Raw genomic sequence first — 17,716 nt, 5'->3', positions numbered from 1 at the left:
GTGCAGTGGCCCAATCACGGCTCACTGCAGCCTCAACCTCCTGGGCTCAAACAATCCTCCCACCTCAGCCTCCTGAGCAGCTGGCACTACAGGCACATGCCACCACACCCAGCTCATTTTTCTGGTTTTTTGCTTTGTACAGATGTGGTCTCACTATGTTGCCCAGACTGGTCTTTGAAGTCCTGGGCTCATGTGATCCTCTGGCCTTGGCCTCCTAAGTGCTGGGATTACAGGCATGAGCCACTGTACCCGGCCAAATGTGATGGCATTTAGAATCATGGAAAGATATCGCCACAAATCCAAAAACCAATCCCAAGAAACTCACAGCAGTGGAGCAGTTGCCCAAGAAGGCGAAAAAGAATGGCCTGAGAGGCAGTGGAAAAGCAGAGACATGAACAGAAGTCAGTTCAAGGAGGAATGGTCAACTGGGTCATGTTTTGGAGAAATCAAATAAGGTGAAGACAGAAAGATCTCCACTAGTTCTGGCAATATGAACATAAAGGGTGGCATGAGTAAGAGAACTGTGGCTTAAGTGGTGGCAGCCAAGTGAGATTAGAGTGAAGAATGAATGAACTACTCATAAAGTTCTTAAGAAAACTAGGAATAGGAGGAAACTTCCTGACCTTGATAAAGTATTATCTATCAGAAACCTACTATAAGCATCAACTTAGTGCGTAACGAATATGAGCATTAACCACATTTTATTTCCTCCAGTACTGTGCCAGTGATCTGAGCCCAAGGCAAAAAGGCAATAAAAATAAATGAGATACTATCTGCGTGATTCAAATTAATAAAAGGGCTCTGCAAGCTGGCTAGATATATAATATACAAAAGCTATTCATTAGCAATAACCAAATGTAAAAGAAAATAGGAGACAGGTCTCAATCGAATAACAAAACTACCCAAGACCTTTATGGGGAAAAGCGATAAACCTTAAGGCCTGTGCCAGGAAATGCCCTGGGAAGGGGCTTGCTTCAGCCATTTAATTGGCGACAATTCCTCCTTCATCTGGAAATTCATAGGCTTGATAAACGATCACTAGCGTTTCTAGAAAATGGTAACATGTGGCCTTGGTCATTTCATCCCACAGAGAAAGTTTATTATAAGTTACAACAAAAGAAGAAAACGTAAAAAAATGTTCCGCAAAACATTGTTTTATTATGAGAAATTATACAGGGTTCTTACTTTTTAATATTTTTATGACACTAGAGGAAGCCTGCTTCTCGGTAAGGATCCCAAACAAGAAAAAGCTGGACTTGCCTGTTGCCACTAGTCCATTACCCCAAAACATGGATGGGCCGCTTGTCATCTGCCTCTCTATGACAGAAAGGGGGATGTATGTGCCACTCCAACTTTTTAATCAAATGAAGGAAACTATATGAGCAAAGAGTTGAGGAAACAGTGTAGGTACTTATGATACTATTATTTAACATTATCTAGTATTATTTAACATCTATTATTCAGTGAGCCATGATTGTGCCACTGTAATTCAGCCTTGGGTGACAGAGCAAGATGCTATCTCAAAAAAAAAAAGAAAAAAATTTTCCCTAATAAATGTATAACCCATAAATTCAATTTAATCTCAATTAAAATTTCCAATGGCTCTTTCATGAAGTTAACAATAGGGCCTTGCCCTACTACATATCCAGTCTTAGAACAGATAGACAAAGCAATAGATGTGTTGGGGCATTTTAAAGGGAGAAAATAAAGGATGAAAAATGGCCTTTAAGCTGAGAAGAAAGGAAGTAAGGTTTATACATACAGCAGAATATTATTCAGCCTTTAAAAAGAAGGAAATTCTGACACATGCTACAACATAAGGTGGCTGAATCTTGAGAACATTATATAAAGTAAAATAAGCCAGTCACAAAAGGACAAATATTTATAATTTCACTTATAAGGTACCTAGAGTCATCAAATCGATAGAGACAAAATACACTGGTGGTTGTCAGGGGATGGGGGAAGGAGGAGTTATTGTTTCCGTGTGTGATGATTGAAAAAGTTCTGTAGATACAAAGTGGTGATGTTTGTACAAAAATGTGAATGTACTTAATGCCAGTGAATTGTACGCTAAAAAAGGGTTCAGATGGTAAAGTTTATGTAATATGTATTTTATCACAATTTAACATTTTAAAAAATATAAATGACAGGAAAACATTAACTGAAGTTAAGGCAACATTTATTTGATTTCCTTATAATCATATTACCTAAGGCAGAAGTGGTGGTTACTTGGCAAGAATACAATTTCTTTTAATGTCTTCTTTAGTTCAGAAATCATATTTCACTGGTACAAATCTGAGAGAATGTACTTCTAGCATGGGCTCCTATTGATGATCAATGTATTTTTGTGTCACCATGGCTTGATCAAATGCAATCGCTGTTTCAATGGCAGGGCATGGCCAGTTGTGGCAGCTGCTCTGAAGGTCACTTGTTTTACTGTGGCCTGGCCAAGCAGAGTAAGAGTGGGTCACAGTGAGCTCACTGGTCTCTTCAGGCTGTGCTCTGAATGATGACAGCAATACCTTGGCCGCCTCCAATGCAAGCTGATCCAATGGCATATTTTCCACCTCGACGTCTGAAAAAGAAAGCAGTGACTGAAATCTACTCTAATTTAAAAATTAGATTAATTAAATAGAACTAATAACAATCCCATTTGCATTATTCATTCTTATTCAGCTCATCTGCTCAATCTTTTCCCCAGTCCTCAATATTGGTATGATTACAACAGGAAAAGACTTTGGAAAGCTGAAAGTTTTTAATAAAAAAAAAAAAAAAAAAAAGGGAGGCAAACTAAAAAGGAGATGAGTGGATTTAGGGTTAGAGGACCTGAAACACATACACAAGCTTGCATGTGTTATGGGAAAGAAGTGAGAAGAGGAGGTAACTGGATAAACAGGGGAAGCTGGGGAAGGGGATGAACATTCAGCTCCTTTAATTTATACAGTGAGAGCCTCATGGCACCTTAGAAGAAATGTAATTAATAAAGTTTGTCCCTATGAAAGGGCAGATAATTTAGAAACTATCCATGTCCCTTTCATAAAAATTAGACTCTTTTAAAGTACTCGTCACTCCTAAGATGATGACTTTGAGAAAATTATCCAGGAATTATTTCTGTATGTGTCAAACTTCTGTATATGTCAATCACCTATTTCAACTCAGTGAATCATTAAGTGAAATAAGAGTCACATTTCCCCTGCCCTAACAGGGAGTCAGAGTAATTTTTCAGCCTGACTTACTTGGTTTTGTTTGCAATTTTTGTACAAACAGAGCAGAATGTTCCAAAATTAGATAGTACCAGAAGGAGGAGCTCTTCTATCAAAACTGAAAAGTACCGAACACACAAAAGGTTCCTGTGGAACCCTGGAAGCAGTGAAAAGAAAAACTTAGCTCAGACCCAAATTGTCAGTTTGCTTAGATTTCATAAATTATGGCATCTAGATCAGTACTCACTCCGTACTTTTTTTTCTAAAATAAATTTATTTCACTCCTGTAACTGGCACTAAAACACACGTGCCATGAGAAGCAGGGCCTCATTATCCGCTCATGCAGTGAACACAAGCTGAGTGGTGCATAAAGACTGGACACACAGAGGAAGAGCTTGGTTCCTAAGTGCAGAGCCACTAACAAGCTGACTGACTCATCTAAGAGACCAGATGAAAAGCACTACCCAAGTAACTTGTTCCTGGTAAGAGCCTGTGCAGGAGACATGAAGAATGAAAAATGTTGGAGTGTTTTGGGGAAACCTAAACCCATGCATTTCTAAAAAACAGCAAATCTGAAATGCAGCTATTTCTAGCAAGTACCTTAATTCATGAACCAGGTGTGCAGTAATTCTTGATCCAGATCCTCCCAGTGGGTGACCCAAAGCAATGGCTCCTCCATTCACATTGGTTTTACTTATGTCAAGATCCAAACTCTTCTCAACAGCCAAGTACTGGGGAGCAAAAGCTTCATTGACCTTAAAACAAAAATTAAAGCACTAACAAAAATCCTTACTCACAAACTAATTTTTAAATGAGAATGGTCGAGTCCTATCAATAGCTAAGTCTGCTGTTTCTTCCTGTTTAAGTTACCTCACAAAGTTATTATATCTACAGTCATTCTGTATAAAGCTATCAGGTTTGAAATGTGTGCATTTACTAAATAATTTTAGTCAAATGCATCCCTTAGAGGAAATTCTCAGTAATCCCGTAAATTGACACATACCAGACACAGTGGGATATTGTAGAAAGTCCACAGGTTTTAGAACTGGATGGATGGTTCAAATATTGGCTATATCATTTGTTAGGGTGTGACCCTGTGTGTATTCTTTGAACTCTTTAAATTCACAATGTGGCAGAACTGAAAAGTATCATATTATACTTACCCAAACTTGCAATTACCTTACTTCAAGTTTATAGTACTGTATTATCATATGATCTTAATTCAGGAACTTTATAGATAAGGAAACTCATTCTAAGAAAGGTAACTTTTGCAGAGTTGGGATAAAATTCATTCTGTGCTCTTTCCTACTATACTCTGTGGTCTCTCAAGATGGTGCCTCATTTGTGCTGAGATCCACCATTATCTTTCTACTCTACAGAGCCATCTTCAAGGAGATACTAAGAGACCTAGACTAGGTAGTGAAACTAGGCTTCTGAACCTAGGAAAACTGTTCTGAGTTATGTCCTTGAGAATGTATACATTTACAAATGATTACGAACAACTTTCCAGAGTAGATATACTTCAATAGTTTTAAATGTGAAGTCTAAAGTGAGAAATTTAGTGGTACCTATTTGCTGACACAAATATAATAAATTAAGCAGCCTCTTTGAGGCTCTGATCTGTGATCTACTAAAAGTAGAAGAGATTTAAGGATAAACCACTTGTCTGAAATCATGGTTTCCTATGTGAGAGATTATCATAGAGGAAATCACACCTGTGCCTACGCCTTCTCTATTGAATTAAATATAGTCAGATTTCCTTTGTTCTGTTAGTTATTTCCCAATGCCAACATCACATGCTTAATCACCTAAAATTTTCAAATACTCCAAAAGTGTGGAACGTATATAACCATCTTTGTTTCTCCACCTCTTCTTTTAATTATGCTAAATGCTGAAGACACTTTAGTGCTAATACAACATTTAAAAAGAGATCACTCAATAAATTTAAGTTCTAGTGTCAAAAATTATGATAGGTGCATCCGAAATCAAGCTATGACTATCGTATAAAAGCCAAAGATACATTTAGATACATTTAAGGGAGGGGGCTCTATTTGGGGAGAAGGGCAAGAAACTTGTAGATTTGGTACTAGATATGGCTTTTCTATTATGTCAATTATTTTACATTTCTTTACTTTATTAAATTAAGTTAAAGTTACTTTTCTCCCACCTTATATAATATTCAACAGGGATGTTAATAGTCTAAAATGTAACAGAGTTTTATACAGTAGTAAGAAATTTCCAGGAATTTATACTTTAGTAGGAGAAATCAGGCAGTTTGAATATTCAAATAAAAGTAAAGCATTTTAACCAGGTGGGGAAAAGGATCAACACAAGGCATCTAATGAAGGTACTATTTATTTAGATGTACATCATTTGGAAAGGCTAACTACAATGAAATTCAAAGAGCAATGAGACCAAATTAAAGTCATTTATGCTATAGAAGTACATGGTTTATTCATGTTGTAAAAAAAGAAAGAACACTTACCTCTACCAAATCCATGTCCTTAAGACTCAGTCCTGCTTTCTTCAGTGCTCCACTGATAGCAGGGACAGGACCTATATAATAAAAATCTTCTATAAAAATATAGAAATAAATGTCATCTTATATTTATGTATCAAGCTTCTCCTTCTTTCCAAGTAAGGAAGAAATAATGCAGCAATTATTAGTAGCCACAAACCTTACTATCTTGACAGTACCTATTAAATGAAGTGACAATAAAGAGGCAGAAAAAGGGCCCGGGCATGGTGGCTCATGCCTGTAATCTCAGTACTTGGGGAGGCTGAGGTGGGAGGATCACTTTAGGCCAGGAGTTCAAGACCAGCCTGGCAACACAGCAAGACCCGGTCTCTTAAAAAAAAATAATAATAATAATAAAAATAAACTGGAACCAAGGTGAAAAGTTGTTTATACATTCAAACTGCAGATAAAAGAATTACATGAAAAGTTCTACCATAAACAGCTTTAAGATTTAAAACAGCCAAAGGAATCATATATGGGATTTTATAGTCAGTTATATTAATAGATCATAATTGATATCAAAGACCAAGGCAGAGTGAGTGCTCTCCTGGGAGCCAAGCCATATGCATTCATAGCACAGAAGTTACTGTGGCTACACTCTGAATTTTCAGGCCCATTTGGATAAAAGGCAAGAAATAGCAGCAGTATCGCCACATGGGCACAGAGAGATGGGAAGCTACAAGGCACTTCAGGGAAGGTTTTATCAAGTAAGGTGATGTTTACAACTCCAAGGGTAGGCAGAAAATTTAAATAAAACATAACTTCTAATTTAAGAAATGCAATGCCATCTAATAAGACTTCTGAAATGAACTTTAGCTCCCAGATTTCTGATGATCTAATGAGAGTTTAATATTGCTCATAATTTAAGGAAATCCATATTTTTTTCCAAAAGGTAAAAAATTTGGGTAGAGATGATTATCTACTTTTCTATTTGTTCTTGAAGAATGAAACTGCCAAAAATGTCTACAAAGAAAAATATGTGGTATGTTCTGCTGAATGCAAGTAGTCAAATATTCAGCATCAAGTTTCACAAAAATCAGTATTTACAAGAAAGGTATAATGAAACCTAAATATAATATTTATTTTGTCACGCAGTTAAAATGCTCTTTGGACAACAAACCGTGTGCTTATTGATTAGGACTGTCCAGGTAATGCATTTCAATTTAAAATGCCAGTTTCATGTGGCTACTGATTTACTACAGGATCCAATTCCAGATTCTCTTTGTATGTCTAAAGCATGAAAATGTGAAAATGAGATGGGTATTCAGTAGTAAAGCATCAGTTATCCAGCCTGGTCAGGGGATGAAGTAGCTAACAGTGGTGACAGATACATAAAAGGTAGACAATGTTCAGACCACTGTACACACTTCCTTGTCTGCATAAACAACACAGCAAGCGTGACTCAGTATGTTCACTTTAACTCAGAATCCACCATAACAATACGCTAGGCCCTAACTTGATTTTTAAAGGACTCTTCCCAGACCACTGTTATTTACTGGGACTCAAGAAGGTTTAGTATTCTTGTTAGGAAAAGGAGACCTTATTACTAGTCCTGTTTCCTGTCACTAATAGCTATGCAACTTTGTGCATCTCTCTGGGCATCAAGCTACTCATCAATAATGCTCTGAATTGGTTTTCAACCTTTTTCTCTTTAAGCATCAGGATTCTTTTTGCATAAGGAAGCCGAGTAATAGATAATGCCAGAACTGCTCCAGCTGAAGAGGCTCAAAGTTCCGCCCACCACCCTCTACCATTGCCCACCCCTGAGGAATTCCAGGGAGTGCTGTCTTTCTATAGCTGTGTACTTCCTCAGAACACTACTATTCTCTTCAAGTCATGGCTTTCCCCCACTTTTTTTTTTTGGTCTGCAGCTATTCTGCAGGGCTAAGGATTGCTAGTTGTTAGGTAATCATAGGACTGAGGACCACTATTCTTGTAAGTAAGTTAGATTAACAAACCAGTTGATACTCAACAACTTATTCTCCCCGCTTATTCATCTGGGATGCTTCAAGTAGTTACCTTGTTTAATCCCATCACTACACACAAGTGACAGACAAGCTTCTAGATGAAGGGGGCAGCTGACACTGTGGGACACCTGGAATGTACAGCTCTGTTCAAGCCCTGAGGAAAAATGACAGTCCTACCACAGTGGCATTCTTTGTATTTTAGGGCAAATATTCAGGCCCAGGAACAGAAGGAAGGAAAACAACCCTTTCTTTGCTCACTGGCTATGCTAATCTATCAGAACCTATTAAATACGGTTAAACTGTAAAAGAAGTATTAAATAACCAACCCATGTCACATATATTTGTTTGATCATCAAAAGCACTAGGTGTATGGGAAAAAAAAAAACCAAAAGAACTCTGCTCTTGTGCTGGGCGTGGTGGCTCACGCCTGTAATCCCAGCACTTTGGGAGGCTGAGGCGGGTGGATCACCTGAGGTCAGGAGTTTGAGACCAGCCTGGCCAATGTGGTGAAACTGTCTCTACTAAAAATACAGAAATTAGCCATGTGTGGTGGTGGGCACCTGTAATCCCAGCTACTGGGGAGGGTGAGGCAGGAGAATCACTTGAACCCGGGAGGCAGAGGTTGCAGTGAGCTGAGATCACGCCACTGCACTCCAGCCTGGGTGACAAAGTGACTCTGTGTCAAAAAATAACAAAACTAAACAAAACAAAAAACAAAACCCAGCTCTGCTCTTGGGCTCCACTCTGAACCTACTGAAACAAAATCTAAAGGTGTGGGATTATGAGCGGATTTTGACAATCATCTGGGGTTGGGAACCACTGCCCTAGATATCAAAATAATAAATGCCATAACAACATATGGATGTTTAATTTTTCCACCACCTTCCATTTCTAAGACAAAAGTTATGTTTTGCCAATAGTGGATAGCCGAAAGCTAATAAGCTTCTAAGATTGACTTTTCACAGGTGTCAAAATATCTTGCAGTTCTTGCTGACATAAATTTGAGACACATAGTGAGAGACGACAAGCTATGAACATGCCAGCTTTCTTAGGAATTCTATACAGAAATATGTCTTCTCTAAGGGACATGGCAGCAAATATGGTTGAGTATTAATCCCAAATCAGCGTAAGTGGTATTGTTCAAGTAGAACCCGTAGGCTTACACTGAAGGATCTCTGAGATGACAGGTTGGTAACAGGTTCTCCTCCTTCTCTCTTGGAACCTACCTCAAAACAATTTAGTTACTCAAAAAAGGGCTAAACAATCTGAAATCTGTACCCTAGGGCAGGCTTTTCCTTAGAGTGGGAGGTTGTATGTAGGTGGGATAGATCAAAGTTACTGAGCACCAAATTTTATTTTTCCAAGTGAGGCAACTAATTGGTTCCCTGTTCCCCCAGAGAATGACATGAACTATTAAAATTCAGCATCATGTGTGGTTCCTAGTAGTGCATCCAGCAATAGAGTTCCAAATTTTTTCCAGCTAGTACTTTACCAATCTAAATAATTATTTATAAGTCTTTATTTTGCTAATACTCACCTGAGCAAGAGGAATATTATTTTGACTTCCTGAGACTATGCGTTTAACTCACAGTGAAGAGAGCACTTGATTTCAGACTTGGATTCATACCCTGGCTGTCACTTACTGATTTGGAACCTTACAAGACAACCTCCCTAAGCCTCAATTTTCTAATTCACAAAGAAGTCTCCCTTACTAGAGACGTGGGAAGACTGAATGAGGTACTTTCATTGTGTGTAAAACAACCAGCAAGGAGCTGTGGTACCACCTTCTCCACACAGCCTTCTCTATTTCACCCCAGGATTTCTCCCATCTCATAATTTATTTTATCTTGTCAGGATCACGTTTCTGTTTCGATTATTTCTGTTATTTTCTGTGTGTTGATTTCTAAACTCTCAAAGGAACAATAAGATATGATTACTGTGTGTTGATTTTTTAAATCTCAAATGGACACTAAGATATGATTACTTCCTCCATGGAGTTTACACGGTCTTGGTTTTTCTATTGTGTCTAGGATAGTTCTTCATAAAGATTTTTTATTTAAACTGATCACCAATCTTCTTTTCTCTACAGGTGACCTTGGTTTGGCCACTTTTTCAGGACTCTAAATGCCAAAGAAGACTTATCTCCAGAAATATTATAGAACCGGTTTGTTTTACTACAAACTTACCAATACCCATGATAGAGGGATCACATCCAGATACAAAGTAGCCCACAATTCTTGCCAGTGGTGTGAAGTTATGCTTCTTAACAGCATCTTCACTAGCTATGATAACAGCTCCAGCACCATCAGCTATCCCCTTGAAAATAAAAATACTAGAATAACTAAAGGCTAAAATAATCCAGTTAATCAAGGTTTGAACTAATGGAGTAGTAGTATCAGGAATATGGCAGGACATAGGAAGCCAGTGCACAATCTGAGATAACAACTAGAAAAGTGGTACTCTGGTGGATGAAGGAGATTTTTTAAGGCACAGAACACAACTTTACTAAAGAAAAAGGAAAAGGGTGTCAAGGAAAAACTTCTTTCTAGATGTGAGTAGATGTAAGAAAAAATACGATGAACTGTATGCATGAGAAAAAAAAGTTTGAAAACCAAAATAAGCCAGTTAGATTTGTTTCCGAAATGTCTTAGTTTGGAAAAAACTAAGAAATCAGAAGAGTATTATATAAATATGAAAAGATTTTGTGTGGGACTATGAAAACCTACATTGATTGAATATGAACACTATTAGTTTAAGCTAAACAACTAAAGACTGGCATAAAAAGTATTTACAAGATACTTCATGATTATCTTGCGTTGAACACATCAGGAAGAATTGAAGCTAATCTGTGTGGTGATACCAACCGATGCATTCCCTGCAGTGACAGTTCCATCTTTCTTGAATACTGGAGGAAGTTTCTGTAACTGTTCCAGGGTGGTTTGGGGCCGAGCATGCTCGTCTACCTGCATTGTCTGTTTTCCTTTCTTTGTCTTCACTTCAATTGGTGCCATTTCATCATTAAAGTAGCCAGCATCATTAGCTGAAAAATAGTAGAAAGACTATCATAAGAATAAAAGAAACATGAATATAAGTCAAACATATTCAATTTCTGATCTACCCTTTCCTCACAGTCTACTTTAAAATTGAGTCTTTATTATTTATTTATTTTTAAGATGGAGTCTTGCATTGACGCCCGGGCTGGAGTGCAATGGCACAGTCTCAGCTCACTGCAACCTCCGCCTCCCGGGTTCAAGCAATTCTCCTGCCTCAGCCTCCCCAGTAGCTGGGATTATAGGCGCTCACCAGCATGCCCGGCTAATTTTTTTATATTTTTAGTAAAGACGGGGTTTCACCATGTTGGCCACGCTAGTCTCGAACTCATGACCTCATGATTCGCCCTCCTTGCCTCCCAAAGTGCTGGGATTACAGATGCGAGCCACTGCACTCAGCCTGAGTCTTTACTACTTACTTACACAACTTATCATCCATATTGGAGGATTCATGATACCATCATGTGTTTATGTAGATGTATTTTGCATCTTTTAAAAATTATATTTTTAAAAATTATATTTTAATTTCTTCACTACAATTTTTTTTTAACCAGGTACTGCTAAGAGTGTTAGCAGCATTTGTCTGTTAGCTATAGACGTAAAGGCACTAAGTGGATTTAATGCCCCTTTTAAACTTCTTTTGGTGAGATAAGCAATTAAAAAGTTACTAAGTTATCTATGCCACAAAGTAATCTAACAAACTTAACAGTGATAGGCAACACGAAGAAATTATGGGAGCAATCACTAATACAATTATAAGTAAAACATCTTACCTACTTTGACCTCCACTGACTAGAATGTACTGTAGTAATCTACAGCTTCGGAAATAGGGTCAGGAATCATACTAACCTAATTTGGGTATCACTTTACAATTGGCAAAATACTTTCTTTGTATGCCCTTAGTGATTTTACAACAACCTTATTAGATAAATAGGGAAAGCAAATATTGTTATCTCTATTTTACAGAGGTTCAGTGAATAAATGATTTGACTGAGCTTGATAACTTGTGCATGGTAGAAGTAGAAACAGAACTGATAACTCTTGACTTCCAGACCAATCCTCTTCTACTATGAACATATAACTAAAAAAACACAGATGAGTTGGATGGCATCAGCTCTATTCCACTTATCCTTCTGAAATGCTAAGATGGACTTTATCCTCATTACTTCAAGCATTTAATACTCCTAAATAAGAGTTTCCACTTGCTTTAACAGTTTAATTTTTAAAATATCACATTTCTTGAACTGCTGTCACATTGCCTGTTTTGGACTGGCGCTATAGCAACCTGCTGTGCTACACCAGGGCACTCTAACTAGAGTCTCAGACTAGTTCTAAGTCTCCGAGTCAGGTACAATGATTCTTAATTAGGAATGCGAGAAGGAAAGCATAAAAGACCCAGTGGGTCTTTTCCAAACACATTACCCCTTCTTATGATTATGATATGGCTTGTGGGAGAGGACATCCTCTATATTCCAGTTCACAGTGAGCTATCACCTCTGACAGAGTGTATCATATTCCTCAGCATGTTCTACTGACAACAGGACCAGTTCAGCACAAAATTCAAGGGTCCATCTAGGGTCAAGTAGCAATACCACTTTTTAAGTAGTATTAACTTTTTCAAAACAGAAATTCCCAGTTAATTTTGCAATAATTAATAAAATATCTAATCATCTAAAAACAAATAATGAAAAGATGTAATAATTCTTAAAGGTATGATTTGTAAATATTATATAACCATAATAGAAATGATGAAAATATTTCCTATAGATATTTATTCTATAGATACTGATATTTTCCAATTTCACTCACCAGCTTTCCATCTCTGCTGTGACTGCAGGGCATATTTGTCACATTCTTCTCTGCTTATTTTGTGTTTTACAGCAAGATTCTCTGCAGTCATTGCCATGGGGAGCTGGACATGCTGATCTGTTAATCCCGCCCATAAAGAATCTTCCAGCTATTAAAAGACATTAATAAAGTGACTTGTTAAGGCATTACCTTTTAAAAGTAATATATCATAAGTTCTTTAAATAACACTTCCAATAAACAAAAGTAAAATTAAGACTTTCTGATAACCATTTACTATTTTCATATTCCTATTCGGTTCTGGGATATTTTCTAAAAACATGCAATGTTTTTGAGAACATTCAATGTCACACAATAAAATGCACACATTCTCTGTCCCTCTCTAAATATGGGTCTAAGAACAGCCAACAGGACTAGACGTGCATGGTGAGATCACAGAAGTTACCCTATAATCAAAAACTAAATCCTCAAGGTCATATTTTGTAGAAAACCTGACAATGAGTCTTCATGCAATGTTTTCTTATAGGCACCTTTGTAAACCAGCCCTGAGTTCTGTAATAAAGAGTATATCTTTCTCATCCTGTGCCTCAGTGACAGGAATAGCTGGTTCTATCAGTTACTATGAGGCTGAAAAGAACTTGGGACAGGCTCTCAGAGTCACAGAAAGGTTGTTAATTATTATTCAAGTAGTTAGAGTCTCTGCTAAGTGTGTCCCATTTTGCTGTGTCATCAATGTTTGACTCACTGACTTGTCTTTATAAAGGATATCTCAAATGTGTTTCATGGCTAAAATCCACATAGATTCTCTTAAGTCTCATTTCTTTCAACTTTCAAAAAGGTCAGGTGAGAAACCGGGTGAACAGTGTAAGTCAAACATTACTATTGAAAATGCTAAAAAATATAAAATGTCAGTAGCCCTTTCACATGGGAATGAGAAGAAAACATAATTCTTTATCAGTATTGTACTATCATTCTCAAGTTGTAGCTCTCAAAGATAAAATCAGTTTTTGTTTGATTTGGGACAATATAATCTGTATTCAAAGATGTTTTGTGTGATGAAGAAGAAATCTATTCTGAGATTGTCCCAGAAATAAAACTTCTATAAGTCACATTAAAGATTTAATTACTCAGATTACTTATTGTTTAGTAGGGAGATTAATTCACCCTTTTGTCTATCTTTTTAATCCACTTCTTCCCTTCCTCCATCTCTCCCATGCCTATGGCCACTTACACAGGATAATTATACTACTAGAGGTCTGCTGAGATAGAATCTAATTTCATATGGGTTAAAAATGTCAAAACTAACAACCAAAATAGAGTTTTGAAATAGTTTACAAACTTCTAATCATTCATATCTTGCCAATCCTCATCAACAAAATTGGTATCAAAATTAGTTTTCACTCCCATAAAAAGGTACATTGTTAAAATTACTTATATAATGCTAATAAGAACTAATTCTTTTAAATTTTTATGGTTCCAACCTTGATATCTGATCCCAGCTTGGTTCCAAAACGCACATTTCTGACACAGTAGGGAGCTTGGCTCATGCTTTCGGTTCCTCCACATAAAACAACTTCAGCGTCTTTAACACAAATTTCCTATTTAAAAACAAACAATAAAAACTCCTTTAACCGTACCCAATGTATTAAGAAACATACTGATTTTACAAATTAATGGTAAATACAACAAATATTGTACCCTAGCTTACAGTGTCTCAAAAGGAAATGCTTTTAAAGTAACTGTAAAGCAAACGCTAACGTATCCATTACCAAGACGTAGGGGGAGAAAACTAAAAGGTTTCAATCATGTTTGCCTGAGTAACAGGCCCTACCTACATTTGGCTAAGAATAGTAATACTTAACACAATATAAACCTTGAAAATCAACAGAGATATTAATATCTGGCATAAATGTACAGCAGATAATAAAGGACAAACCCTTTAAAAAGGCAAAAGAAAAATTTATCCCATTAATGGAGGTATCCGAACGAGACCAGAGATTTACAAGAACTAGTTCAATCTAGGTGGCTCATAACAAGGAAATCATTTCATTCTTCCAACACTTTCCACTGTTTGCCTTTCTCAGAAAAGCAGCAAATAATGAGCCTCTAAGAAAACCTGATGTTTCTTAAAATTATTACTAAGAAAAATGAGGTCCGTATTTAAGATATATCGTTATAGAAACAAATTAATGTGAAAATTGTTTATTAAAATACGCCTCTGTCTCTTATTTTGTTTGTAATAAAATGAAGACTTTTACAAATGAAATTGAATTTCACTTTACTCTCTTCCCTGTGTTCCAAGAAACAAATGTATTTAACCAACCATCCTTTAAAAAGGTCAAACTAGTTTGTATTTCTAACAGCATCATTCACTTCCTTTGAAATAAAACACATTTCCTTATCCTCTCCTAAATTCTTGAGAGTTCCTGCTTGCCTCACAGTCTTTATTCAGTGCCTCACAGTTAACGCTCACAGACCTGGGTTCAAATTCTACGACTCAGTAACCTTAATGGCTTTAATAATCAGTTTCCTTGCCTGTAAAATGAGAATAATAATAGTTCTTGCTTCATAGGATGGTTGTAAGATTAAGTGAGATATTGAATGTAAATCTAGCAGGGTGCCTAGCATGTAGGAAGCACTTGAAAAGAATGATGAACATATTAACTTTTAAAAATATTGTAGTAAAGTATATATGTATATAATACAATTTTAACCATTTTTAAGTGTACAGGTCAGTGGCATTAAGTGTATTCATAGTGTGATGCAACCATTACCACCACCCATCTCCAGAACGCTCTTCGTCTTGCAAAACAAACTCCATATCCATTAAACACTAACTTTCCCTCACCAGCCCCCGGGAACACCATTCTACTTTCTATCTCTATGAATTTGACTACTCTAGGTATCTCAAAGAAGTAGAAACATACAGTATTTGTCCTTAAACATACAGTATTTGTCCTTTTGTGACAAGCTTATTCCACTTTCAGGTTCATTATTAGCTTTTTTTTCTTTCTTTTTTTTTGGAGACAGGGTCTCACTCTGTTGCCCATGGCTGGAGTGCAGTGGTATGATCGTGGTTGACTTGACCTCCAGGGCTCAAGCAATCCTCCCTAAAGCTAAAGTGTTATATTGCAGTGGGACATTTCTTCTAGTAACTATTAACATATTTTCAGAGAATTTAAAAAAATGTTGTCCATACCTGACATCCATTCACAATGGACTGGAAACCAGAACCACAGAGCCTATTAATCGTGAGAGCTGGGGTCTCCTTTGGGACTCCCACACGCAAACCCACATGCCTTGCCAAATATATAGCATTTGAAGAACTCTAGAAGAGAGAAGGAAAATAAAAATAATATCCTCTATAAATCTAGTAATTAAGAACAAGCACCAAATACATGGAAATGTTGGCAATCTATCAAAAATGATAAACTATATGGCTCTAAGGTAGGACAAAATACATCTAAGTACAGCATATTATATCTAATACATGTTTACAATTTGACTAAAAACTATAGTCAATAGGGTTTTTTTCTATTTTTTTATTGGGGTAAAATACACATAACACAATTTACCATTTTAACCATTTTTAAGTGTATGGTTCAATGGTATTATTTAAATATATTCATAATGTGTAACCATAGTCAATTGGTTTTCAAATATATTAAAGATAATTGCCACTTAGAGAAATCCCACTAAGTCCTTAATATAAGACAGAAATTTATAACAATTAGAGTTATTTAAAAATGGAATAGGCTATCCTAAAGTAGTATGCTCCTTAACAGAGGAAGTATCTGAGGCTGTGGTTCTCAACCTTGGTTGCAGGCTGGAATAACCTAGGAAGCTTTATTACATACTCATGCTCAAGTTCCTAAGCAAATCAATTAAACCAGAAAGGCTGGAGGTGGGGCCTGGGCATCAGTAGTCACTTTTAAAAAGCATCCCAAGTAATTCTAATGTAAAACAGGCTGAGGACTGCATACTTAGGGAGAAGACAGATGAATGATTGGTCAGGAGAGTAAGAGGTAGGAGTAGACCACCGCTCCCCAAACTTTAAAATGCATACAGGGGCATCTTGTTATAATAAAATGTAGGTTCTGAATCAGCAGGTCTATGTCTGCCTGAGATTCTGCATCTCTAACCATTTCCCTGGTGAAGCTGATGTTGCTAGTCCAAGAACCACACTTTGAATAAAAAGAATGCCTTAAAAAAAAAAAAAAACAGTAACAACCAAAAATATTAACAGCCTGTTTTGGAGGATGTTAGCAACAGCAAAAACAAGTCTGACAAATTGTAAAAAATTGGTCTATCAAGGTACAGGGTTTTAGGATGTTCATTGTACTATTCTTTTAACTTTTGTGTAGGTTTCAAGTTTTTCAAAACTCAACAAATTCAGTACATTTATAAGTTAAGGGTTTTGAATGCAGATGAAACTGGGAGGAACTCAGTATAACATCAATTAATCTACTAACTTTCATTTGTTGACTGAGATGAAATTATTTTACAAATTAATGTCATTAAAAAACTTCTTGGTCAATGGATATTCTTTTGCCAAGGTTTGTCAAATATTGCATATCAACAGAATAAAAAAGATTTACACGATCATCTCAGTCAACAGAAAAAGCATTTGACAAAATCCAACACCCTTTTATGACAAAAACACTGAACAAACTAGGAACAGATGGCAACTTTCTCAATCTGACAAAGGGAATCTATAAAAAATCCACAGCTATCATCATACGTAAACGTGAAAGGCCAGATGCTTTCCCCCTATAATCAGGAATAAGACAAAGATATCCGTTTCTTATAACTTCTATTCAACATCGGAGATTCTAGCCAGGGTAATTAGGGAAGAAAAAGAAAAAGAATCCACATTGGATTTCATTGTTTCTTAAAAAATAAGTAAAACTCATTTATTCCAAATGATATTTAATAATATTAAACTCAATTAGAAAAGCAGCTTTGTGGTATTTGTCAAATGTCATTCAAAGCATATTCTGTTCTCTCTTAACCATAAAGGCCTAACCCCAAATATTTACCTGTTAAGCACTTAACATCCTTACAAGAAAACTCTATCTTGGCCTGACAGAAAACTTAAGGCAAGAAAAACTGTCTTTAGGAACAGAGGCACAAACACAATTAAACTAATACTATTTAGAGTGACTTTGTGTT

At 36.5% G+C, this 17,716-nt stretch overlaps 1 protein-coding gene across 1 annotated transcript in view; it reads right to left on the bottom strand.

Annotated features, from left to right (window-relative positions):
- Positions 1 to 2,162: 2,162 nt before the first annotated feature.
- Positions 2,163 to 17,716, bottom strand: part of ACAA2 (acetyl-CoA acyltransferase 2) — a 28,938-nt gene continuing 13,384 nt past the window's right edge. Inside the window, exons 3-10 of the mRNA XM_050767761.1 lie at positions 15,744 to 15,872; positions 14,026 to 14,142; positions 12,548 to 12,695; positions 10,553 to 10,728; positions 9,875 to 10,004; positions 5,689 to 5,759; positions 3,804 to 3,958; positions 2,163 to 2,575 (exon numbers count right to left, since the gene is read on the bottom strand). Of these exons, the coding sequence (XP_050623718.1) occupies positions 2,491 to 2,575; positions 3,804 to 3,958; positions 5,689 to 5,759; positions 9,875 to 10,004; positions 10,553 to 10,728; positions 12,548 to 12,695; positions 14,026 to 14,142; positions 15,744 to 15,872 (1,011 nt within the window). The 3' untranslated portion in view covers positions 2,163 to 2,490. The remainder of the gene's footprint in view (positions 2,576 to 3,803; positions 3,959 to 5,688; positions 5,760 to 9,874; positions 10,005 to 10,552; positions 10,729 to 12,547; positions 12,696 to 14,025; positions 14,143 to 15,743; positions 15,873 to 17,716) is intronic.

The sequence above is a fragment of the Macaca thibetana genome, chromosome 18 (assembly GCF_024542745.1).
Source record: "Macaca thibetana thibetana isolate TM-01 chromosome 18, ASM2454274v1, whole genome shotgun sequence".
In the NCBI taxonomy this organism is placed as follows: domain Eukaryota; kingdom Metazoa; phylum Chordata; class Mammalia; order Primates; family Cercopithecidae; genus Macaca; species Macaca thibetana.
This window is presented reverse-complemented; position numbering and strand designations above follow the sequence as displayed.